At 51.8% G+C, this 22,667-nt stretch overlaps 9 protein-coding genes across 9 annotated transcripts, besides 4 other annotated features; 3 read left to right on the top strand and 6 right to left on the bottom strand.

Annotated features, from left to right (window-relative positions):
- Positions 1-908: 908 nt before the first annotated feature.
- Positions 909-947: a microsatellite.
- A 755-nt stretch (positions 948-1,702) lies between these two features.
- Positions 1,703-1,737: a microsatellite.
- Positions 1,738-2,279: 542 nt separating this feature from the next.
- Positions 2,280-2,304: a microsatellite.
- Positions 2,305-2,968: 664 nt separating this feature from the next.
- Positions 2,969-4,571, bottom strand: ACLA_071400 (MFS transporter; the record flags this gene model as incomplete). The annotated part of the gene is made up of 4 exons (XM_001275532.1): positions 2,969-3,097; positions 3,162-3,240; positions 3,303-4,424; positions 4,495-4,571. The coding sequence occupies 4 exons, from the start codon at positions 4,569-4,571 to the stop codon at positions 2,969-2,971; spliced, it is 1,407 nt and encodes a 468-aa protein (XP_001275533.1).
- Positions 4,572-5,999: 1,428 nt separating this feature from the next.
- On the bottom strand, positions 6,000-8,249 carry ACLA_071390 (putative lipase; the record flags this gene model as incomplete). Its single annotated transcript, XM_001275531.1, has 1 exon — positions 6,000-8,249. The coding sequence occupies one exon, from the start codon at positions 8,247-8,249 to the stop codon at positions 6,000-6,002; it is 2,250 nt and encodes a 749-aa protein (XP_001275532.1).
- Positions 8,250-9,368: 1,119 nt separating this feature from the next.
- ACLA_071380 (battenin family protein) lies at positions 9,369-10,880 on the bottom strand (the record flags this gene model as incomplete). The annotated part of the gene is made up of 3 exons (XM_001275530.1): positions 9,369-9,876; positions 9,933-10,662; positions 10,736-10,880. The coding sequence occupies 3 exons, from the start codon at positions 10,878-10,880 to the stop codon at positions 9,369-9,371; spliced, it is 1,383 nt and encodes a 460-aa protein (XP_001275531.1).
- Positions 9,881-9,923: a microsatellite.
- A 578-nt stretch (positions 10,881-11,458) lies between the features above and the next one.
- ACLA_071370 (acetylornithine transaminase) lies at positions 11,459-13,035 on the bottom strand (the record flags this gene model as incomplete). Its single annotated transcript, XM_001275529.1, has 3 exons — positions 11,459-12,526; positions 12,591-12,830; positions 12,886-13,035. The coding sequence occupies 3 exons, from the start codon at positions 13,033-13,035 to the stop codon at positions 11,459-11,461; spliced, it is 1,458 nt and encodes a 485-aa protein (XP_001275530.1).
- A 275-nt stretch (positions 13,036-13,310) lies between these two features.
- On the top strand, positions 13,311-13,766 carry ACLA_071360 (succinate dehydrogenase assembly factor 4; the record flags this gene model as incomplete). The annotated part of the gene is made up of 1 exon (XM_001275528.1): positions 13,311-13,766. One exon carries the CDS (start codon positions 13,311-13,313, stop codon positions 13,764-13,766), a length of 456 nt encoding a protein of 151 aa, XP_001275529.1.
- A 402-nt stretch (positions 13,767-14,168) lies between these two features.
- On the bottom strand, positions 14,169-15,311 carry ACLA_071350 (hydroxymethylglutaryl-CoA lyase; the record flags this gene model as incomplete). Its single annotated transcript, XM_001275527.1, has 2 exons — positions 14,169-14,984; positions 15,060-15,311. 2 exons carry the CDS (start codon positions 15,309-15,311, stop codon positions 14,169-14,171), a joined length of 1,068 nt encoding a protein of 355 aa, XP_001275528.1.
- A 325-nt stretch (positions 15,312-15,636) lies between these two features.
- Positions 15,637-16,996, top strand: dph1 (2-(3-amino-3-carboxypropyl)histidine synthase; the record flags this gene model as incomplete). The annotated part of the gene is made up of 2 exons (XM_001275526.1): positions 15,637-15,772; positions 15,837-16,996. 2 exons carry the CDS (start codon positions 15,637-15,639, stop codon positions 16,994-16,996), a joined length of 1,296 nt encoding a protein of 431 aa, XP_001275527.1.
- Positions 16,997-17,340: 344 nt separating this feature from the next.
- On the bottom strand, positions 17,341-20,172 carry ACLA_071330 (uncharacterized protein; the record flags this gene model as incomplete). Its single annotated transcript, XM_001275525.1, has 1 exon — positions 17,341-20,172. One exon carries the CDS (start codon positions 20,170-20,172, stop codon positions 17,341-17,343), a length of 2,832 nt encoding a protein of 943 aa, XP_001275526.1.
- Positions 20,173-21,516: 1,344 nt separating this feature from the next.
- Positions 21,517-22,476, top strand: ACLA_071320 (NAD-dependent epimerase/dehydratase family protein; the record flags this gene model as incomplete). Its single annotated transcript, XM_001275524.1, has 1 exon — positions 21,517-22,476. The coding sequence occupies one exon, from the start codon at positions 21,517-21,519 to the stop codon at positions 22,474-22,476; it is 960 nt and encodes a 319-aa protein (XP_001275525.1).
- Between the last annotated feature and the right edge of the window lie 191 nt (positions 22,477-22,667).

Below are 22,667 nucleotides of genomic sequence, written 5' to 3'. Positions count from 1 at the left end.
GCCCTCCCGGGCAGGATTCTCCAGGATGGAGTATGATGATGATGATGCTTTACGCGGTGCCAGGATCATCACAAGGCGTCCAGCTTTGCTCACCGCAACACCGAGAACAGTGGAAGTAGGAACGACGGAAAGAGAAAACCAAGGCTCAAAAACAGCAGGAAAGAAAACAGACACGCTCCGTGAGAAAAGAAAAATGAGAATCAAATACCTTCGCGATAGATATAGTCGTGGCTGTCGCTGCGATCGTGACTTGGCCGATGGTTGTAGTCCTTCATCACTGTCGTACTACTCGTGTGTCTGCCATGATTCTGCTTTTTGGGCAAACCATGGTTCGCCGCCTGCGATACTGGATACCCGCCGTTCTCCATCTGCAGCGGCATCGGAATGCTATACGGAGTCGAGGGAGCGGACGACACGCGGGTGGGATAGCTGTAAACCATCGTCGTCGGGGGTTGACTGCGATGTAGGGAGTCGTAATAATAGGCTTGTTGAGGAACCGGACCGCTGTAGGGAGGAGGCGGTGGCTGCGGAGCGGCACGAGGGTCGTGTGAGGCGCCGAAGAGCGATGAATATTGAGGAGGGCACTTTTGAAGATCCATCATCGTGGGAGATCGTCCTCTGAAGGAAGATTTCCTTTTTCTTTCTCTGTTTTTTGTTTTTTGGTTCTGTCGCAAGGATTGAGAAACAGCGGTGGGAAACTTCGAGCTAGGCTAGAGGCTGCGCGGTCTAGCTTGCGGGTGGCTGATGCTATATGAGGGTGTGGCAGGGTGATGGATGTAAGGTTGCACTCAGTCGCTGGTGATAGAGAGGATATTCAAAGAACTATCATCAAGCATTTATCCGATAAAAAAAAAAAAAAAGAACAAGCAGAGAGAGGAAAGCCCAGCGGATGATGAAAGACGAGGTGATTGTTATTGTTGGTGTTGGTGTTGGTGTTGTTGGTGGTGGGGAGGAGGAAGAGAAAGCTGAGAAAACGGTGAGCGATGAAGAGCGCGGAGGGAAAAAAAGGGAAAAAGAAAAACAACGACATGCGACAGTTCGACAGCTCCACTGGATACAGATTTTCTTGGTCCTTACTACAGGGAAGATGGAGACTAAAGTAGACTACCTTACGTCCTTACCTTGAACAACACCACGGCAAGCCAATCACGGAAGAAGCAACAGTGCTAGTTTGATGGATTCGCTTCGGCTGGATTAAAAGCGGACAATCTGAATGAATCACTGAAACGGGGCCGCCATGGCAGCGGGGAAGTGGAGCTAGTATGGACTATGTAGTATGTAGTATGTATTCTCTAACTGACTATCATGTATGAGTGAGGTGAGTCGATGACTCTACGCGAGGATAAGAACTGCAAGAGTTACCTATTATACTTATTATACCTAGACTAGAAGTACATAGTACACTTCAGTGCCCAATCCGTCAGCTCGGCCGACCTGCTTCATATCCCCCGGTCTTGTCTTAACTACTACTGTAAATCCTACCTACCTATAGCTCTTTACTTCACGCTACATGGGAAATATGTAGAGCCCCTCGTTGGGCGCTGGCATGGCATGCAGGAGCAGCCCATCGACGTGTCCTGCCGCCAGTCCCGTTGCTTCTTCACAAATCAAGTCGGACAGAAGCAGAAGTATTTACCAGTATCTTGTTGTAATAGCTCCCCTTCCCTTCTTCATAATTGCCCTGCATCGTTGCGAAATGAATAAATAAAAAAAAAAAAAAAAAGAAAAAGAAAAAAACCAACACACCTGCTATCTGCGCCAAGGATGCTGTACGGAGTACATACACACCGCACATGCATGCATGCCTCTGAGTGATCATCATCCTCATCCAGGGTGGGTACGTCGAGCTATCTGCCTATCTACCCGGTAGATAACCATTTCCATACTATATTTCGACTTTGGAGCTTCAAACTTGAAGATGAGAAAAACCAGTCGGATTCAAATAGAACCACAAGTACAAGCATAGAACGCCGGCGCTCATAGTCAGAGCAGGCGCCGAACAAAACCCCCACGACAAATGTGTCTGCATATCACTATCCGCCTTGTAGCAGATCTAGTCGGTTGAGCACCAGCTGACTGGTCGTCCATCAAGATCCAGGCAGAGGAATCTTCCTGGATATATATTCGAAAACAGGCTCGTCGGGGTGTTCCAGCCCAGCGAGCGTATACGCATCATTCAGGGAGGCCATTGCCGGTTCCGAAAAGTCCTTTCCTCCCCCCCCCCAGCAGACCTAGCGACAATGCATTGAGTGGAACTGCGATCGGATCGGATTGAGATGGGAGGGAAGGGAGGGAAGGGAGGGATAGGCGTTTGAGTGCAAGCAAGAAACCGTGTTATACAAGCGACGCAGTCATAGGAGTTTCCACTAGCCTCTTCTTGTCGCACTGAGGAGCCCATGGATGGTGACCCGCAACGGCTGGGGCAGGCAGGCAGGTGGGCAGCAGCTTGACCGCTCCGTGCGTTCGCGCGAGTCTAATTGATCGAAATCAGTATAAATAATAGAGCTTCGCCCAGGAAGTAGGGGTGATTATCTGCTCTTGCGCTTGATACGCTGTTTTGATTTTTTTTTTTTTCTTTTTTTCGCTTGGTTCCCTGATGAGACTAAGCCGTCGAGGCCTTGAGGGTCAAGACTCAAGAGGCTTCAGGGATGATCAGCCGTGTTAGCGTCAGGGGGGAAGTGCTCTGATTTCTGCACTGCTCGATCATCCCACTTCCTGTCTGATTTGATGAGGGACACGATCTGTGGAAATTAAGAAATTGATAAAAGGCAGAAGTCAATTGACTACTATCCTTGATGTATGCGATATGTGCAGCAGCGCAGGTCCAGTTGTAGTGAAGATATATTGACAAAAGTGGGGAATCATAAAATTAGTGATCTAGAGTATATATGTCTATAGAGTAAAGTTGAGGCCGTCATGGTTATTATCGTCAAAAGTGCATATCAACCAAGCCTTTGAAGGCTCAAGCTCAAGCAGCCAGCTTGTTCATATTGCGGATCCGCGCGCCGTAGATGTACAGCAGCAAGGGGATGGGAATCAGCAATGCTCCCACACAGCCTAGCAGCGTGCAGGCCCATTCCACGCCGAGTCCATCGAACTGCAATTCTAGTCAGCGGCCTGTTACAAGAGGGAGGGGTTGATGTGAGGAAAAATTGACTGACCATGTATGTCGCAAACAGGGGGAACACGCCTCCCGCCACCGAGCGCATAAATGTATGTGCAGCAACCGCCGACGCCGCCCTAGGGAACAGTTAACGTTAGTCTCTGTCCTTGCTATGTATGTTCCGGACCCAGATACTCACTTCTGTGGGCGTGCTTCGACCAAATAGGCCAGTGAGGGCAGGAACATAGTCAACAGCCCAAATCCGGTCAGCAGTCCCGACAGGGTCGGTACAATCCAGTGGATGCTCTGCTTGTACCCCGACCATCCCAGCCAGAACAACCCAGCAGAGAAAGCGACAGCACCGGGGATCGCGATAGGAAGACGCCACTCGGGCATCATCACGCCGCCGGTCTCCTCCAGCCGGCGCAGGATCCACGGTTGAGTTGCTGCGATCGCGACGGCGCCCAGCAGCTGCCCGACGATGACTCCCAAGTATGGGAGGCCGCCCACTCCGGGGTTCATCCCGTGGATGCGCTGGAAGATGATCGGGTATGCGGTGAGGAAGAGGTAGAGCAGGCCGTACACGAAGGACGCGAAGACGCACATGCACAGAACGATGGGGTCGAAGACCAGCATCTTCAGCGGCAAGGCCAGGTATTCGGTCAGGATGGTCTTGGGGTCAAGGCGCAATTCTTCGTGCTTGGCGTGGAGGGACCAGTCGCCCGTCTCGCGGCGCAAACGGTCGGCCTTTTGAACCAGGATGACAGGCTGGTATGTCTCCTCCAGGAATACGACGAGGAGCAGGAGGACCGCACCGCCCAGGATACCTGGGATATATGCCGTCCAGCGCCAGCCCAGCGAATGGTTCATCACCGTGAAGCCTCCCACGAAGGGGGCGACGAGAGGACCAATGAACACCATCAAGCTGAACATCACTATGGCGATGCCTCGCTGCTGCGGCGCAAATATATCGGCAAACGCGGCGCTGGCCAGGGTGAGAGGGCCCGAGCCGAAGAAGCCGGTGAAGTATCGAAGGATGAGCAAGGACTGAAGGTCTTTCGAGACGGCGGTTGCGAACGAGAAAACCGTGAAGCCGAACATGGCGATGACGAGGGGCAAGTATCTGCCCTTCATTTCCGAAAAGGGGCCGAAGAGTAACGGGCCGAATGCGAAGCCAAAAACGTAGAGGGATATGCCGAGCGTGGCTACCTCCCTGTTGATGCCATATATCATCATCAACTGGGGCATGGCGGCAGAGTAGATACTGCTGGCGAAGGCCACAACCATCGTGCTGAGACCCAGTATGGCCGCGATGTATACTCTGTGATTTGATTATAGCCATCGAGTCAGTCCTCCTTCATGCTGAGGAGCGTAGATCCAAACAAACATACCTCTTCTTCATCGGCCAATTGAGAGGGTTGAGAGGGTCATCGGGACCACTGAAGTCGACATACTTCTCGACCGTCATATCGTATGCTGCAAACCGACTGTAGACCTCTGATCGTCGTATATCAAAACTTTAATCCCTTCACGTTCTTAACGGGGATGCTATCGTCGAGAAGGGGGAGAAACACAGTGTAATATATCTACCAGAACCAAAATTGAAAACAAAAACCAAGCACGGAGCCAGCTTCTTTTAAAGCCCCCTCTCCATCGAACCCCCAACACGTTAGGCCAGGACCATATCCATCTCGAGTCTTCATAACCATCCGCACAAGGGCCAGAAATAGCATGGCGCCATCCGGCCAAGACCGCAGGACCTGGTGATCACCTAATCCCTGAAGGTTCCCAGGGCGCCACGATGCGATGAACTCCGTCGGGCGTGGAATCGTCATTTGTGCCGAGTGGATACCGGGCGTGATCACTGCAAAGATTTCTCTCTTTTCCAGGTAGACTAGATAACTACCTATCTAGACTACTATCCAGATTCCAGCCCAGTACTGGACCTGCGACAATGGATTCGTGAATTTTAAACGTGGCTTGGATCCATATTTCAGCGCCGCCTGGTTCAGAAGGCAGAAAAGACTCTCGGGTTGCCGAGGCATGTTGTCTAGCGTTGGTTTGGGTGGGTTGATTACTGATTGTATCTAGTAGTACGGAGTAGATACAGAGGACTGCCGCCTACCGAGCACTTCTAGTTACCAGGATGATTACTGAACTACATACAAAGTAAAGTTAATTCACGGCCAAGATACGGAAAACCCCCCCGGTTGCAAACTTGCAAGTTGCAACTGGCACTGTCCTTCTCCTCGCAGGGCTGAAGCCCAAACGTTCATCAATTATGTGCAAGTAAAGTAGCAGAGCCATGCATCGGTCTATTGTCAATTGAGCGACCACGCGATTTCCACCGGAGGATCGGTGGATACCCATCCATCTATCACTCAGCGGCCCGAAGATGGAATTTCGAAGCAGATTAGAAAGATCATGGATTCATGATCATTAGACAATCAACAATAGACACTTGACTGTTTGTGTGCGGATGATCCTTGGTTCGGGTCATTTGAAACAAGAAACTCCAGGATAACTGAATATGAAGGACATATCCCCAGGGAGGATGATGCTTTTCTACTCTGTTGTCTGATGAAGGGACAATGGACATACTATGTATTATTATTTTCCGGGCTGAGTAAGAATGAGCAAAAGAATCCACAATCACATGAAGATCTGTTGGGCCCACAGTCACATTCAAATTGACTTTCACATGCCATGGGTTATCTTCAGATACATGCTTTGTTGTAACTTCAATGTAAACACACAATTCTACCTATGTCTCAACCAATGTCCTTGTTACTCTGCCAAAAAAAAAAAAGAAAAAAAAACATGTCCCCCTTCTATCCAGATAACCATGGTATCGTAATGCATAAAAGAAAAAAAAATATCTTAAGGCAATCATTCGTCACGGCGTCTGCGCTCCCTCCCCGATTCCCATCAACCCGCCCGCTAACCCATTCATGCGACGATCCAGAAGATCCTCATGGCTGGGTAAACTATGAAGGCTTCGCTCCCGGTTGTGTATCTGGACTGGGCTCTCGAGATCGTCCGGCAGGTTCGCGGAAGAGAGGGGCAGGATAAGCGTATTTGGTGCCAGATGTCGTCTTCCTCCAAGGCCAGACCGTGGTGTTCGTCCTCTGGACGCACTTCTTTTGCGGCCATCGGCCATAGGAGACTTGACCTCAGGGACGGAATAGATTCCGTCCCGGAAGGTGTCATCAGGCGAGTCATCGATCTTACCTTGCAACGGTTCACCGCCCCCTCTGTTAGCGCATCCTGTCGCCAAAGGAGTCATCCTCGCCACGCCCATCTCTAGTGGACGGTCTTCGTCCGCTGAGGATTCTCCAGTCAAGCTGCGCTTGTGGTTTCGGGGACTAGCTCCATCCATGCCCTCTGCCGTCAAAGTCTTGTAAACCGTGGGATTATCATACAGCGACTGGAGCAAAGTTGATGTCGACTTCTCGGCTCGAGACGTGTCAAATAGCTCGTTGATCCACGTCGCGCACCGGTTGATGTGTTTCCAGCTCTCGGAAAAGAACCCGGCCATCTGGAGAAATCCATGTGACACGCCGGGAAGAAGGGAGACCTCCACGTGGTCCTTCTCGTTGAACGCCCGGTGGGACTTTTCAAGTCCTAGCTCCTGTCTTTCCCGAAACTGCTGTAGTTTGGCCTGTCGTAAACGCCCGGCAAAGATGACTGTATCATCGACAAGTGGATCCCGTTCCCCTGTAATAATATATGTCTTGGGGAATCTCGTGAGCAAGCTTTCAGGGGCGAGAACCGGTGATAGGAGGAAATCGGTGCTGAAGTCCGGCCGATTGTGCGAGCCAATGTAGAGAATGATCATGGCTCTCATCATCTCCGGAGTCAAGATTCGATCGTGGACGTAGGAGATCATTGACGAAACGGCTAGGCGGGTTCGAATCTGCTTTGGCTGATTTTCAGCAAGGGCAGCTGTCTGCGATACCAGATTATCCTGGCCCAGCTTCTCTGCCATTCTTTTCGAAGCTTTCTCCGCCAGGTTGTTCGCCTCCAAGTCCGCATCAATCAAGAAGTCCTGTCCCAGGTCTTCGGCAGAGGGGCCAGGTGAAGCAAACGGTGTCAGCCTCTGATAATCCATATTCTTTCTCTGCAGAACATTCCGATTCGTCTGTCGCGTGTTCTTGTCCTGAATCAACGACATCTGCTCTTCTGTCATCCAGCTCTCAACTCTCATGTTCAAGGAAGGGTATGCCAGCACTAGCCCTTCCGGTCGTGGCAACACGTTCTCGCCTTGCCATCTGGGAGCATCAGTGGTTCCAGATTGCAGAACCATGAGGACTGTGCCCACGGCGAGATTCCCACCAGCACTGTCACCAGTGACTACAATCCGGGGCTGCGTCCGTCCACTGAGACCCAAGCAACGGCCACACGTGCTGACAATGGTATGATAGACGTCGTAGCACTCGTTTAGCGCATACGGGTATGGGTATTCAGGGGCTTTCTTGTAATTGAGGCTCAGAATTGGGACTTTTGTCTTCCCCGCCCAGGCAAGTAGCTTGTCTTCGGAGCTGCGCGGATCCATAGCAACATAGCCACCTCCCGGAACATCCAGGATCAAGCAGGTCTGATCCCGCAATGCGCTGAGCGGTCCGTCGAAATACAGCCATGCCTCCGTTGGCTCGTTGTACACAGACTGTTTCGGACGTGGAATTCGAATGGCACGAGGGGGGTAGCGCGTGAATCTTGGACGCAACAGCTTCTGGAGCGCCCATAGATACGGAGTGGTTCCCTTATTCCATGACACTCGCAAGTGTTCTACAGTCAATGTTGCACGAACACGGCGCACCTTGTCGTCTGCTTGCTCAGCCGCGAACAGATAGTAAGCCGTGAAGACCAACGAGGCAATATCCCGTAGCCAGTTGGGCTTGATTTTCATCGCAGTCCAGAATCCAGCGTCCAGCGCCGTGACGATCCATGTTGCACGGAAGAACGAGCGGGAATACAAATTCGCCAGAGGTTCTGGGCTTTCGAGACCGACAATTTTGGCGAAGTTGCGGCTGACATAGAGCCATAAGAATACAACCACGGTGGTCTGCCAGACCGTCAATTTCTCCGACAAGCGCGACGACAGCTTGCGGACGAGTGGAGGGCCATGCTTGCTTCCTCTATCCATTACTATGCTTAGCACATTGACTGCCAGATGTACAAAGTTGATGGGATGACTTACCTGGCCAGGTACGCGGACCAGAATAGGAATACTGCAAACACTTGGATCTTGCGAAACTTGGTCGAGGGTCTCCCCAGAACGTGATCTTGGTCTCTTTGTCAGTTCAAAACCAGAAAGAAGCTGGGAATGGAACCTCCCTACCTATCATCTCTACTCAGGCCCCAAGGTAGCCACAATCTGACTATCCCTTTGAATCAACTCAGTGTAAGTAAGGCAGAAGTGAAGAATACAAAGAGGGAATCAAGTGCGCGACAGAAACCTGGATTCGGAATGAGGAAAACGAATACCACCAGCTCACCCTTCCATCATATAAGAATCAAGAAGAACAGACTAAGGATTGCGGGGACCCCAGGTGTAAAATATTAGAATACTTAGTTTTTAAGTCGCAACCCAAACAAAGTGAGTCTTCAGCGAATTGCCACCACAGACAGAGTGGGGAGACCCGCCGCGACAAACAAACAGCGATAGTTAATCAATAATATCTGCCGCGTCCAGCAATCCGGCACTGGCCATCAATGATGAAGGCAGCATATGGGGCATTTCGAGCGACACTAGTACGTCGTAATCATAGCGAAGTGTTGATGATGTCGATGAATAATAATGGGGGGAGATGACTACGATGAAGCATGTGAAAGGCTCCACTAGTCAGTACCGCCACAGCAGCTGAGGCAGTCTGGGGGCCTCTGGTGCAGTCGTCCATCGATTAAGAGCTTGATATGAGAGTCCCTTAATTGGTTCTCTCTGACAATCTGAAACGCATAAAGATGAATTCAATCATCGGGAGATAAGACCACCAGTGGTACAGACTGCAGATTGTCAGTGTCGATACTCGATGGTTGTGGAGGACAGATCGATCGATTGATTTCTCGAGTCCTGGTGCGGCCATCACATGTCAATCCGCCCGTCCCCCCCCCCCCCCCGGCACCCGTGACCTCACCCATCCAAGTCAGACGGACATTCAGGCGTCCTCCTTGAGAATACAATCGAACAGGGGTCTTGCCTGGAGGAGCGCGTCTGTTATGACTGGGACTATCCTTTCATTGTTCATGCATGCGATCTATCTATCTATGTTTTCCGACAATAATCCCGTCCATGTGCAACCTGCCAATTGCAGAGCCACACCTCGAAAGCCATGCTAATAAACCCAGCGATACAAGTGCCTCCCGAGTCACTGACGGCGGTTGCCCCCAAAGAGAACTCGCGATCCTCCTTTGGCACACGTTCACCAATATCAGCAAATGTGTTGACGTAGACCAGGCCGCCCAATAGTCCCTCCCAGAAAATGATCACAAAAATGATATATACATTAGGGATGAAGTTGAACACGGCATGAAGGGTCAACACCGCCAGGTTCAGAATCTGTAAGAAGGTCGGGGAATATAGATCATGGATGCGGAAAAATGGTGTTGAGGATCGAGAGATGAACACCCCAGCCTGATAAATGGCATTGTAAGCCGGATAGAAGGCCCGGAAGTGTGAAAAGGGTGATTCATCGAGGGGAAATAGCAACGTCGGGGCAACGCCTTGGTTGATCGTATATTCTGCGATATAGACCAAAAGGAGCGGAAGCATACTAAATCATGATCATCAGCATGCCATCATCATCACCATCACTATCATAACCCTGACTTACAATGGAAAAAAAGACTCCGGACTCGCCGCAGATTTGCCTTGAAGAGGTGCCATCCGAGCTTTTCGCTTCGGTTCGAATGGACCGATTCACTCAGAAGCTGGTCCTGACCATCAAGAAGGTTATCGTAACTGTCCTCCATGAATGCGCGCTCCTCTGCAAGTTGCTCTCTTTCCTCCAGAGCGCGATACCCGGCATATGCAGACGAAAATGGTTGCAAGGGAGATCTCGGCAAGATCATGAAGAAGCTCACTGCCATGACAGCGGGAAGACAAGCAGACATCAAGAGGGTCGTGTCCACACTCAACCCCAACGAAGTAGTAGCCAAAGCGTACGCGCCAGCCCCGACTAAGCCAGCTGCTCCCGTCCCGCTTCCCCAGGCGGCGAGACTGAAGGGCCCATAGAAATGTGTCAATCCCAGGAAGCTTAGTTCTCCCGCCCCAGCTGATATACTGGCCAGTACGATGCCTGCCAGCCTTGTGGCAATCGAACTGGCATTGATATTTAGCGGACTCAGTGCGACGAGAAGCATGCCTGTTACAGACAGGAAGACGAAGATGACGATCCTCGCGGGGTAGGGCACCACATGGATGAAATACGGCGCGATAAGCTTCGTCGTGAACGATGGTGTCACATCCGCGAGAAGGACGACGCCTTTGGGGATATTGGGACCGACGAGGTCAAGCGCTGCAGAGAGAATGATGACATAGAGGACATTGTTGATCAAACCTGTTCATCGCAATCCAAGCAAACGCGGCAAGTTAGCACTCACGAGGATAAGCTCGAGATCAACGTGGCTTACCGAATAGCCAAAAAGCCACACAGACCCGAGGATCAGCGCCCTGGAATACAGCGCCGAGCCGTTGGCAAGATCGGGCCCAGGAGGAAGATGGAGTACCTGGAAGAGGTAGCATGGATTCGTCCTCTGTACTGGCTGTCTGAGGCATAACAAGGAGGATCAGATAAGGGATACGCTACGATTGAGTTGATGGACCTAGAAGACAGGAGTCCGTATCCATTGAGTAGAGAATATAGGAGTAGGTTATGTGTCAATAAGTTACAAGGCAATCCCCAGCATCATGAACCGGGAAAATCTACCGGGAAGTGGTTGGGTAACTGGGATATGCAGTTCGTTGTCGGTGATAGTTGAAAGCAACATGGAAGCGGTGATGATAAGAGTGGCGATCGTGCTCGTGACCTGGCTGGGTGCCTTGATGCCTGAATCACTCCACTCAACCACCAGTGATCGGGTTACCCTTTGTCCATGCATTCTTCAATTTCATGATCTCAGAATCATTATACTCGGGTGCTTATAGCCAATCGGGACTGCGAACTTATACATAAGAACATAATTAAATGCCCTAAAGCCGCAAAGTACGGCGTGCTTTTATCTAGATCTAATATAGGATCTCTGTAATAACGCATAGAGTTCGCTGTCGTTGACACAGAATGTTAAATGGATCGGTCTACCAGCAGAAAAAAAAATATATGAACAATAGAATCCTCATTTGTTAACATTCAAGCTCTACGCCTTGCTGACAACAGCATCGAGCGCCTGCTCCAGGATCCTAAGAGATGTCTTGATCTGCTCCTCTGTGATGTTCAAAGGAGGAACGAAACGAAGGCAGCCATCGCCAGCAGTGATAATCAGCATCCCCCGTTCACGGGCAGCTGTGATCAAGTCAGAAGCCTTCGCACCATAGGGCTTAGACAGCTGGACACCGAGGATCAATCCACGACCACGGATTTCAGAGATGACCTCGGGATACTTCTTTTGAAGATCCTTAAAACCGGAGATAAACAAAGCCGACTTGGCCTCGACAGACTTCTGTAGCTCTGGCGAGGAGAGACGCTCAACAATGTGGTGAGCGACACGAGAGGCAAGCGGGTTGCCTCCGAAAGTTGTACCGTGGTCGCCAGTCTTGATGTGCTCTGCAACGGTCTTTCCAGAGACAATAGTAGCGCCAATGGGCATACCGTTACCCAGTGCCTTGGCAGTAGTGAGGATGTCGGGATGGGCAGCTTCACCGGAGGCGGGCTTTAGTGAAGGATGAGCGTGAGCCCAGAAAGAGCCGGTACGGGACAGACCGCACTGGATCTCGTCAAAGATGAGAACGGCTCCGACCTCGTCGCAGCGTTTACGCAAAGCAGCAAGGAACTCCGGAGTAGCAACGTTGACACCACCTTCTCCCTGAATGGGCTCTACAATGACACCGCAAGTCTTGTCCGTAATGAGCTCCTGAAGTTGCGCAACGTCATTATAGTTGCCGTACTTGAATCCAGGCACCATGGGAGAGAAAGGAGTCTGGTACTTGGGATTGGGTGTGGCGGAGAGAGCGCCCATCGTGCGGCCATGGAACGAGTTATGGAAGGAGACGAACTCGTGCTTGGCTCCCGAGGGGTCAAGGGAGCGGCCGACTTTGCGAGCGAACTTAATCGCAGCCTCATTCGCTTCGGTTCCCGAGTTGGAGATGAAAACCTGAGATGCGTCGCGCATGGCACCGGACTCGCGGGTCAGCTCAATCAGCAGCTTGCTGAGAGCACCAGTCCAAGCGTTGTGGTACAAGTTCGAGGCATGAATGAGTGTTTCGGCCTATATATTATGACCGTGTGAGACACATATTTTGGTAAATCGATCGGTCCCGACTAGTACGCACCTGCTCTGCGATAATTTTCGCAATCTCCGAATCGCAGTGACCGAGCGAGTTGACGGCGATACCGGCCGTTAGATCAAGATACCGCCTGTTCTCCATATCCCAAAGGTAACATCCCTGTCCTTTGATCATTATAGGGGCTGGTCGCACGTAGGTAGGGACCATGTAAGGTGTGCGCTCTTTGATGAATGCCACTGTTGCCGAATCCGCCGCAGGATCTGGGGCAGGCAGGGTTGCCCCTTTCTGGGAAAAGCTTCATTATTAAATTGTACTTTTAAGTAGATACTTGGTAGCTCACTGTTGCCTGAGCCCTGACATCTTCAGAAGCCTTCGCTGTTTGGGTTCCTGATGATACTGAAGCAAATCGTTGCTGAAGTGGTGACTGGACTCCAGGAACAAATCGCTTCGTGAGCGGCAGACGCCGCGCGGCCACTCGCATAAAAGTCATTTTAGCAAGAAAAAGCCCGTGAGCGTGAAGGATGAGAAGTTGCAAAAACGATTGACCTCAGGAAGGACCGAATAAATAGGAACGAGGGGAGAGTCATAAAAGTGATTGTGACTGATGGGCCCAGAAAAATACCGCGATATCGGGCGGCCCGCTTATCGGGCCAACACTAGAACGATGAGTCGAATCTATCTCCGCCACTCCGCATTTCCGTCACTTCGTCTCTGCGCTATATTTGTTTTGAACAGCACAGCTATACTGCCACAAGCACCTGCATGATGACTTCCTTTTTTGTACCCCGTCGGGTTCTTACACCCTCCACAGCAACTCTCAGAGTTGCCTCTCGGCCCTTCTCATGCCACTCCGCCCTACGGAACGACAAGCCCGCCTTCGCATTCAGCCGCGGCCCAGCGCCTCCCAGACTTCCCAAGGAAGAACAAGAGATCTTTGAGGAACTTCAGAAGCAATCCACAGGCGCATTCAGTACACCTCAGCGGACACCGCCCAAGGTCAACCAATCACCCCATTCGCAGCCCGCCAGTGAAGAGAAAACCGAGTTCAAGGCTACAGGCAAGGGAGAGGAGCTTCATCCCGACCTGCGACTGGGGATCAAGCCTGAGTTTGAGGGCGAGAAGAACCCCAAGACTGGCGAGATTGGCGGGCCCAAGAACGAGCCGCTACGATGGGGCGCAGGGGGAGACTGGAGCTATGGCGGGCGTGTGACTGATTTTTGATCCGGGATCAAGACTGCGCTCACGCCCTGCGGCCTTGGCAAATATATTGTGAAATCTGACTATCCGCATTGCGTTTTCGCGGCGTGTTGGAAAGTTCTAGACTGTTGCAACAATTTTCGACTTCGATCGGTGAAGGGAGATCTCGATGTCCCTTTTCCTTGTACTATATGAGAGCACAAGAGAAATGTATTATACGAAAAGTTGTGTTCATGACGCATGCGATATGTTATTCTGCTTATACTGCTTTCTCTAGAAAGACTATCAAAACATAAACACCGTGCCTTGCTATTACGTTTACACCAGATTGTTAGGGAAAAGAACAAGAAACATTGAACTTTGTGCTGCCCATGAAAATTCCACGATCAACAAGAAAAGATAGAGAGATCTTCAAAAGTTGTTTAATCAACACTTGTCTTGGATCCTTGCAAGCGTCGCTTTTCCTGCTCTGCTCTCGTTAAATCGGCCCAACTCGTCGCTGACCCACGCCCCAATCTTTGACATCTCTTCCAGATTGATACCAGTGTGCATACCGAGACTATGAAGAGTGTGAATCAAATCTTCTGTCGACACATTTCCAGTAGCACCTTTGGAGTAGGGGCATCCACCAAGACCCCCAACACTGCTATCGAAGATTCGGATGCCGTGCTCCAGTCCCACGATAGTGTTTACGAGGGCTTGGCCATATGTGTCATGGAAATGAAGCGCCAGATCAGTATTTGCAATGCCTGCAGCAGTGAGTGCTGACAAGAGCTCCATTGTTCGTGGTGCAGTTCCCATGCCCGTAGTATCAGCCACGGATACCTCATCAGCTCCCATTTCGAGGAGTGTGGCCGTGATGTCCGCAACTCTAGACGGAGGAACATCGGGGCCTTCGTAGGGACAACCCAGTGCGACTGATACATATCCACGTACTCTGATATCTTTCGTCTTAGCCAATGCTACGATGGGGCGGATCCGTTCCAGCGATTCCGCGATGGTACAATTGGTGTTCGCTTTGGAGAAAGCTTCAGTGGCTGCGGCAAAGAGTGAAATCTCGGTGGATATAGGGGAGTTTGACTCCGCCGTCGGTGTCCCAGTTTTAACTCCAGCGGCGTCCATGACCTTGATGAGACCCTCAAGACCCTTGACATTGGGAACAAGGTAGTTGTATGCAATATCATTCTGCGATTGCGGTGGTGTTCGAAGCAGATGTTCGCAAATTTCTGCAGTACTCGCCATCTAAACAAGCCCGAGAACGGTCAGTCACAGTTACTTGCAATAATCATCCTCGGTCTTGAAGGGCAAAATCCATACCTGTGGCACCCATTTCGAAGATACAAACGAGCCTGCCTCAATGGTCGTCACACCCGTCTTCGCCAACTTGTCGATAAGCTGGAGTTTCGTCTCAAATGGTATGGATTTCTTCTCGTTCTGCAATCCATCTCGAGGACCGACTTCAACGATACGAACATGGTCCGATGTTAGCCGCGCCTCTGTCGCAAAGCGTCGAACAGCCGGGGCAGCCCGAAGGGCAGAGAACATGCTCAATCGCGGTCGGAAAGCCATATTTATTGTATTGAAACAGAGGGGAGCAATTAATTAACTGAGGTGAATGTAAAGGACAGATGTTGACGGGATAGGGAAGAGGTAGCTCCCCGTGCTTCTGGGCTCTCGAGTCTGAAGATCATCCATTCAACGAGCCGAGAATGCGGAGAGAAGCCGCTTGGATACATTTGGCGACCCCACCTGATCCAAGTCCAACCGCCACATTGTGGTCCCATCTTAGTCAGGATAAGAAAAGAAAATCAGTCCATCCCACTTCGACCGCAGGGTGAGCCACCAACCCATCAGTTAGAAGACATTGAATTCGTCAACTGAGATTTAAATGAACATGGACGAGTCTGGATCGATCGCTAGTCTTCGACAGCCCAAGAAGAGGTTTGTCGGGAGACGGACAGCAGAGGCACAAGCGCAGAAAGATGCTCCCACGAATTCCCAAGACGTCGAATCAACAAGCATTCAGACGGGTGAGTTGCCCCTAATCTGCATGAAGCTGTGCTCATAATCTTGACTAACGATTCCTTTCGCCAGCTGCACCACGGAGAACACCCAGAACGCTGAATCAAGTACCGTCCGAGATCCTGGAAGATCCCGAAATCAGGGCGGCAATCGAACTTTTGCCCAAGAATTACTCCTTCGAGATCCCAAAGACGATCCATCGGATACGAACATCGGGCGCGAAACGGATTGCTCTGCAGTTCCCTGAGGGACTACTTATCTTTGCCACAACCATATCTGATATCCTGACGCAATTCTGCCCAGGGACGGAGACGCTCATCATGGGTGATGTGACATACGGCGCCTGCTGCATCGACGACTATACTGCTCGCGCATTGGGGTGTGACCTGCTAGTTCACTACGCCCACAGCTGCCTCATCCCCGTAGACGTGACCCAGATCAAAACGCTGTACATCTTCGTGGATATCAGCATCGACATCTCGCATCTGATCGCCACGCTCGAGCGCAACTTCCAACCCGGCAAGACCATCGCAACCGTCGGGACGATCCAGTTCAACGCGACTCTGCACGGTCTGAAACCCGTGCTGGAGCGTGCCGGATTCAAAGTCGTCATCCCGCAGATCACACCGCTATCCAAGGGAGAAATTCTAGGCTGCACTTCACCGCAGCTCCCAGAAAACGAGATCGACATCCTCCTCTACCTCGGCGACGGCCGCTTCCACCTCGAATCCGCCATGATCCACAACCCTACCATCCCTGCATACCGCTACGATCCGTACTCCCGCATTCTCTCCCGCGAGACCTACTCCCACGACGAGATGCACACCCTCCGCCGAGACGCCATCAGCACCGCCAAATCGGCCAAGAAATGGGGCATCATTCTGGGCTCGCTTGGCCGGCAAGGAAACCCCAACACCATGGCGATGATCGAGCAGCATCTCAACGCGCGGGGGATCCCCTTCGTCAACTTGCTCCTGAGCGAGATCTTCCCCGGGAAACTGGGCTCCATGTCGGACGTTGAGTGCTGGGTGCAGATCGCCTGCCCCCGCCTCAGTATTGACTGGGGCTATGCGTTCCCCCGGCCGCTCCTGACGCCCTACGAGGCGTTGATTGCGTTGGGCGTGAGAGAGCACTGGGATAATACTAACAAAGGTGTATATCCGATGGATTTCTATGCTAAAGACGGGTTGGGCAGAACCAAGCCTGACCAAGCCATACGAGGCGCTGCGTGAGGGAGGAGTTTCTGCTGGCAACTGGCAGAAAGGGGTGGGGAAAAAAGAAATGGCTACAAGACCCAAAAGAGAAATCAAAAGTCATGATTATGAGATTTAAGACAATGCATGAATTTTGCATCAGCTTTGCTGGGCAAGCTTTTCTTATTGCCGGTACAGTGAAGGACAGTTTTTCTTTTTTATTTTCCATTTCATTATGCCTTTAACTATTGCGTGACAGGTCTTCGGACAGATACGCTGCAAGGTGCCCTACCCCAACATCGTGGTAATAAAGAGAGAGAAAAAGGACGGGCTCGCTTATCTAAAATCACACTCAGCCATCTCCATGATAGCATGCCAAATCATCACGAGCCCTTGACTTCGTCCGCACTGTCGATGTTCATGTCGCTCGTGCTGCCTCTTCGAAGTGACAAGACACTCTTGCTGGCTAGCTCATCTGCAGTCCGCTCAGCTGCACGCCATCGCGTCACTGCTTGCTCAACATCTTCAAACATCTCGAGAGTGTCTTTGATGATGCCCCCTTCGTCAGATTCAGGGACCAAGGTACTTTCTCTCGACCCGCTATCGCTGGTCATTGGAAATGCAGGTCCGAATCCACGTTGGGGAACAGGGTTGAACATGACAGCGTTGGCGAACATGCGGATCAACTCTTTCTCCAGCTGCGCCGAGTTGACAATGGCCTTGGGAGGGATGACGTCCTCTGTCTTTTGCAGCACGAGGACAGCGTTCTTAGACGGCGTGGCTGCATTCGGGGCCGGCGACTCCCCGTCTGCGACGGGTGTGTTGGCAGCCTCAGTAGCGGCGGCTACGGCTCTACTACCCTGGTGAATGCATGATTTGATTGACTTCAAATCTTGCGGCCGATATATGAGATCTCGATACCCAGGTGCATCTCGTTCCGCAAGCGGCTTCGCAAATATAGAGGCATGCTTGTGCGTGGTCACATCGTTCATGATGGGTGCACCGGTTCTGGGGAAATTACGAGGACAAAGCACATACGGGGCAGACTGGGCGATATCAGGCCGACTAAGTTCCGTCTGAAGTGGCTCCGGCTCCGGAGCGTCACTCGTTCCACGTTTTCGTTTCGGTCTTCCTCGCCCTGGGCGCTCCTCAGGCTGTGCCCATGTGGTAGGCCCTTTCCGAGTTCCAACAACACGGGTCTCAGTTTCAGGCACGTCTGGAAAAGCAGCCGGCGTACTAGAGAGCTCATGCTTGATTTTTCCATTCAAGCCATGTCCCGTCTCCGAGGTAGCTTCCTCTTCGCGCGATACCATCGATCTTCCGCGACTCCTGGATGAGGTGGCGCTCCTATCACGCATTTTCCCTGCAGCAGACACAGAGGGGTTTTCTACCTTGGCTTTGGGTCTTCCCTTGGGTTCTCCATCTGTGCTGGGTAGACTAGGTTCTCGGCTTGCTCTGGTCGCCTTCTGTTCCACATTCCGGCGCTTGGTCCTGCGACCTCCCGCCTCTTCCGGCGGAACTTCAGGAAAGTCAATTGGAGACGGAGCCCTCTCGCTGATGGGACTAACGTCCTCTGGCCGAGGTCTTTCTGGGGATCCAGGCGACTTAGGGATGCTGAGACGTGGTGTGCTCTTCCACGGGGTGGAAGATCTTGTATTAATAGAGAGTTGGGGAACACGAGCGCCTCGTGCCTCAGAAAGCAATGCTTGTGCAGCCCCAACGGGTGTATGATAACCCTGGGCCTGGCTTTTGAGAGCGACTGTTGAGCCAGGGGTAGGGGGGGGGCCCGGGGTAGATGGAGCTGTTGCGGGAGGTACACTTTGCTGCGTCTTTCTAATTTCTGGAGCCGGAGTCTCTTGAGGAAGAGGGGTGGGAATGGGTCTTGCAGCGGTACCGCGCTTCTCAGAGAGGGTTTGCGGGGTAGCAACGGAGGATGACCGTGGGGTATGAGGCGGTTTGTTAAGAGACCATTGTTGAAAAGTCGGTTGCGGTGGGAGGCGTTGAGGCACGGGGGCAGTGGTGGGGACTGTAGGGCCTTGCCTGCCCGCGAACCTGGCCGCTGGAACAGGTTGTGGAGCGGGGGTAGGGACAGGCTTCTGGAGGGTCTGCTGAGCTGGCGACGGTGCTACTGTGAATGCTGGCACTGCACCAGGGCTTGGTGTAGGAGCAACAGATGGTCTCTGTGACTTCGCAGGTGGCACATTTGTCACTCTTTGAGTCGCAGGAGTGGTTGCGGGCAGATTGTTCGCGACTTGTTGAATTATCGGCGGCCCATTTCCGTTAACCGGCTGCCGCTGTGGCAGTACGTCGACAGGCACGTGGGGGATGGATTGGGGATGGGAAGAAATTGGCTGTGGTTGCGGTTTCGGTTCTTGCACATGTAGCTGCGGTGATTGCTGTACCTTCTTGGCCTGTTCGAGGTGCGACACTGTAACCGGTGGCGTTGGTGGTATTTGGGGTGCTTGTACGACCGCATTCTCCAGTGGCCGTGAGGCAAGATTTGGTTGTGTGTCCTTCTGTGGAGGAGGTACAAAACCCTTCATCTGCGGCTCTTGCTGAATCTGCTTAATATCGACTTTCGACGGCAGCTGAACAGGTGGTGGTTCAAGTTCAGGTCGAAGTTGCCGAGCAGGCCGTTCCTCCTTGATATCCAAGTCCATTAGGTCCGGCGCAAGTTCCTGTTTCGCCTGCTGCGTTTGGACTGCGGGAGCGGTTATGGGTGTTGTCGTAGGTACTGAATGTGGTGGGCCACGTCGCTCCTCCTTCTGTAGTCGCTCAATTTCATCTCGAATTTCCTTGAACCTTTTCTCCTCGTTCCGAATCTCCCGGGTCACGAGCTCCTTATATCTGGCATATAGATGTGACACCAAATCAGGAACGAGACTAGCATGGGGTCTTCCCATACCAGCTGGAACCTCCGGGCGGGGACTCGCGATTTTACGTTTCAGTGGATTTTCCGCATGTACCCCATTCTGCTCAGAAACCTGGGCAGCTCCGATGCTGTCCACACCTTCGCGCATCAAGGTCGTGTACAAGTCCTCGAGAGCCTCCGGCGCAAGCCGGTCCGCATCGAAAGCAACATTCTGGCGGACGAAGTCGTTGTTGCGCAATACATCCGAGATAGACGCAAAGTTCACGGGATGGCGACCTAGCGTGGCGAGAGACTGGAAGAAAAGGAGGGATTCGAGGGGAGTGTAGGCTGACAGTGGAGGCATCCCCCATTGCCCGTTTGGTCGGCCACTGGGGGAGAAGGATTTGGAGATTGGGGCCACGGTGATGGAGCGTGTCAGTGGTTGGCCCGATAAGTTCCTCCAGCGCAATCAATCAATCCAACACGAAATAGACGCGACCGGAGTTGTAGCACGGCTAGCGGTTTAGACCATTAGTGCAGGACAAGAAGGGAGGAAAATCCTGGAGTCGGGGCCACGGTGTCCAGAAACCGATGAGGATTGGGGCGGGAAAATTAGGAAAAATCGGTGTTTGAAAGGTAAATCCGAGATCACTAAGATGTATCTTTGATGAAGACGATAAAATTATTGATGGAAATGAAAATTGGGAATGACCACGACGGTGCGTTGCACGCCCAAACGACAGACTGCTCTGGTGTGTCTCTCTTCCTTTTCCTGAGAGGGAAAATTGAGCAAAGAAACCCCGACCGCCGACGGAGGGGCCAGATCACGTGGCTTCCATCCACCGATCGACGTTACCGTACGGAGTAGGCCTACTCCGTACTGTAACTAGTGTTTTTCAGTAACAGTACCTAAATAGGTAAGATAAATCACTAGAAACCGGTATAGCATCCCAAACTAGGGAAAGCGCGTTGCTGTCATCTAGCCTCGCGGTGCGTGGTCAATACTCTTCATCCAGTCTACCATGATGCCTTCTTTCCCCCTGCAGAACAGGACAGTGGGAAGACGGCCAAGGTTCATAGCTGTTCTCCTAGGTACTTGCTGGCGGTCATTCGAAGCATTCGTAGCATCTTTGCTATAGGACTTCCTACCTCATTGACTTCTGGTCAGCATCGCTCTGGGGACCCCCCTCTAACTGAACCTTGGTTCCCTTATTTTCCATGCACGAAGAAAGAATGTGACAGAAAACTGAAGATATATTAATATTAGGTCTGATAACTCCGAGTTTGCTGTCGTAACCCCGACATCTAAATCCGAGCTTGGCGTTGTCTGCTGCGTGTCCTACGGTAGAAGACACAAGTGCCTGGGACTATTGAGCGGGAATATTCTCGGAGATCGAGTCCCAGCTGGGCATCGCATGATCGCTTACCAATACTCACATTGAATTGGGTATCTTGGTCCGTAGTCGCTATGACATGCAGGGGTTTGAATGCTCTAATTTCTCACATCATCCCAGCACACGAACAAAGATATCGGTATAAATGACAAACCCTCTTGCAACGGACATAGCGGCCTCCGAAGTTCCGTTCGTCATGGAGCTGGACAAGATACAGTCACAAAGTATAAATATCAGCCGGCAGATCGATGGATGGACATCAAACTGAGAAACATACCAATACTTCCCTAAAGAACGATACCACTATCACTATCATGCCTAACGTCTTGATCCTCGGCGGATCAGGCTACCTGGGTTTCTCCATTGCCAAATCCCTCCTTAGATCTGGCAACCACACTGTCTGGGGTACAGCTCGTAGCCCCGAGAAAGCGAGGCTCCTCCTCCAGAACGAGGTCCATCCCATCGAGGATGACATCACAGATCCAGTGCAACTCGCAACTCTCATTACCCAGCACTCCATCGATGTGGTGGTGGACTCGACCTCTGCCTTCGAACAGGCTGGGCAGATCCTCCAGGGGGTTCTAGACGCTGCTACAGCTCGCCGTGACACGCTGAAGAAGGAGAATATCGTTGGCCCAAAGCTGGGATATGTGTACTGCTCCGGCCTATGGGTGCACGGCTCGCCTTCGTCTCGTGTCAGTGATTTGTCCCCAGTCGGCAGTGCGCAATCCAAGGGCAAGCCGGCCACCCCGGTAGCCTGGCGTCCAGCTCATGAGCAGGCCATCTTGGCGTCTCGGGATGTCCTGGATGTGGCCATCATGAGACCCGGTACGATGTATGGTCGTACCTCCTGGGTCATGGACACGTGGTGGGGCTGCCTTCTTGCCGCAAAGAAGTCTGGCAGTGAGGAGACGATCCAGGTTCCCGCCGATTTCACCGCGCGAACCGGCATGGTGCATGTCGATGATGCGGCAGCTGCGTTCCATGCGGCCATTGACCGGCTAGATAGCCGGCTCGGCGCCTGGCCTGTATTTGATCTGGTGACGGAAACCATTGGCATCCAGGAGATCATGGAGGCGGCCAAGGAGACGCTGGGCATCAAGGCCAGGCTGGAGTATACTGGTACACATGGCAATCCCTTCCTGGAGGCGCTGAGTCTGGTGAGCAGATCAGATGCTTCACGGGCGCGAACAGTGCTTGGGTGGGAGCCGCGCCGGAGAGAATTTATCTTGAATCTGCCAGTTTATCTGAAGGCTTGGGAGGCTTCTCAGTGAGTATTTTGTCCTAGTTATCTTTTCACAGGTACAAATCATATGGACAACTTAGGTCGGATCAACATTGAAGTCCACCTTCGATGATTATCAGGGTTCATGGAAGCTTTTTCTAATCGACCTCCCCCGGGTTCTTCATTTTGGTTTGAGGCATATCAATCAAAAAAAAAATTGAAACATCAAAATGCGAAAGT

This window comes from Aspergillus clavatus, genomic scaffold (assembly GCF_000002715.2).
Source record: "Aspergillus clavatus NRRL 1 1099423829791 genomic scaffold, whole genome shotgun sequence".
NCBI lineage: Eukaryota > Fungi > Ascomycota > Eurotiomycetes > Eurotiales > Aspergillaceae > Aspergillus > Aspergillus clavatus.
The sequence above is the reverse complement of the archived record's forward strand: the minus strand, read 5'-3'. Positions and strand labels throughout refer to the sequence as shown.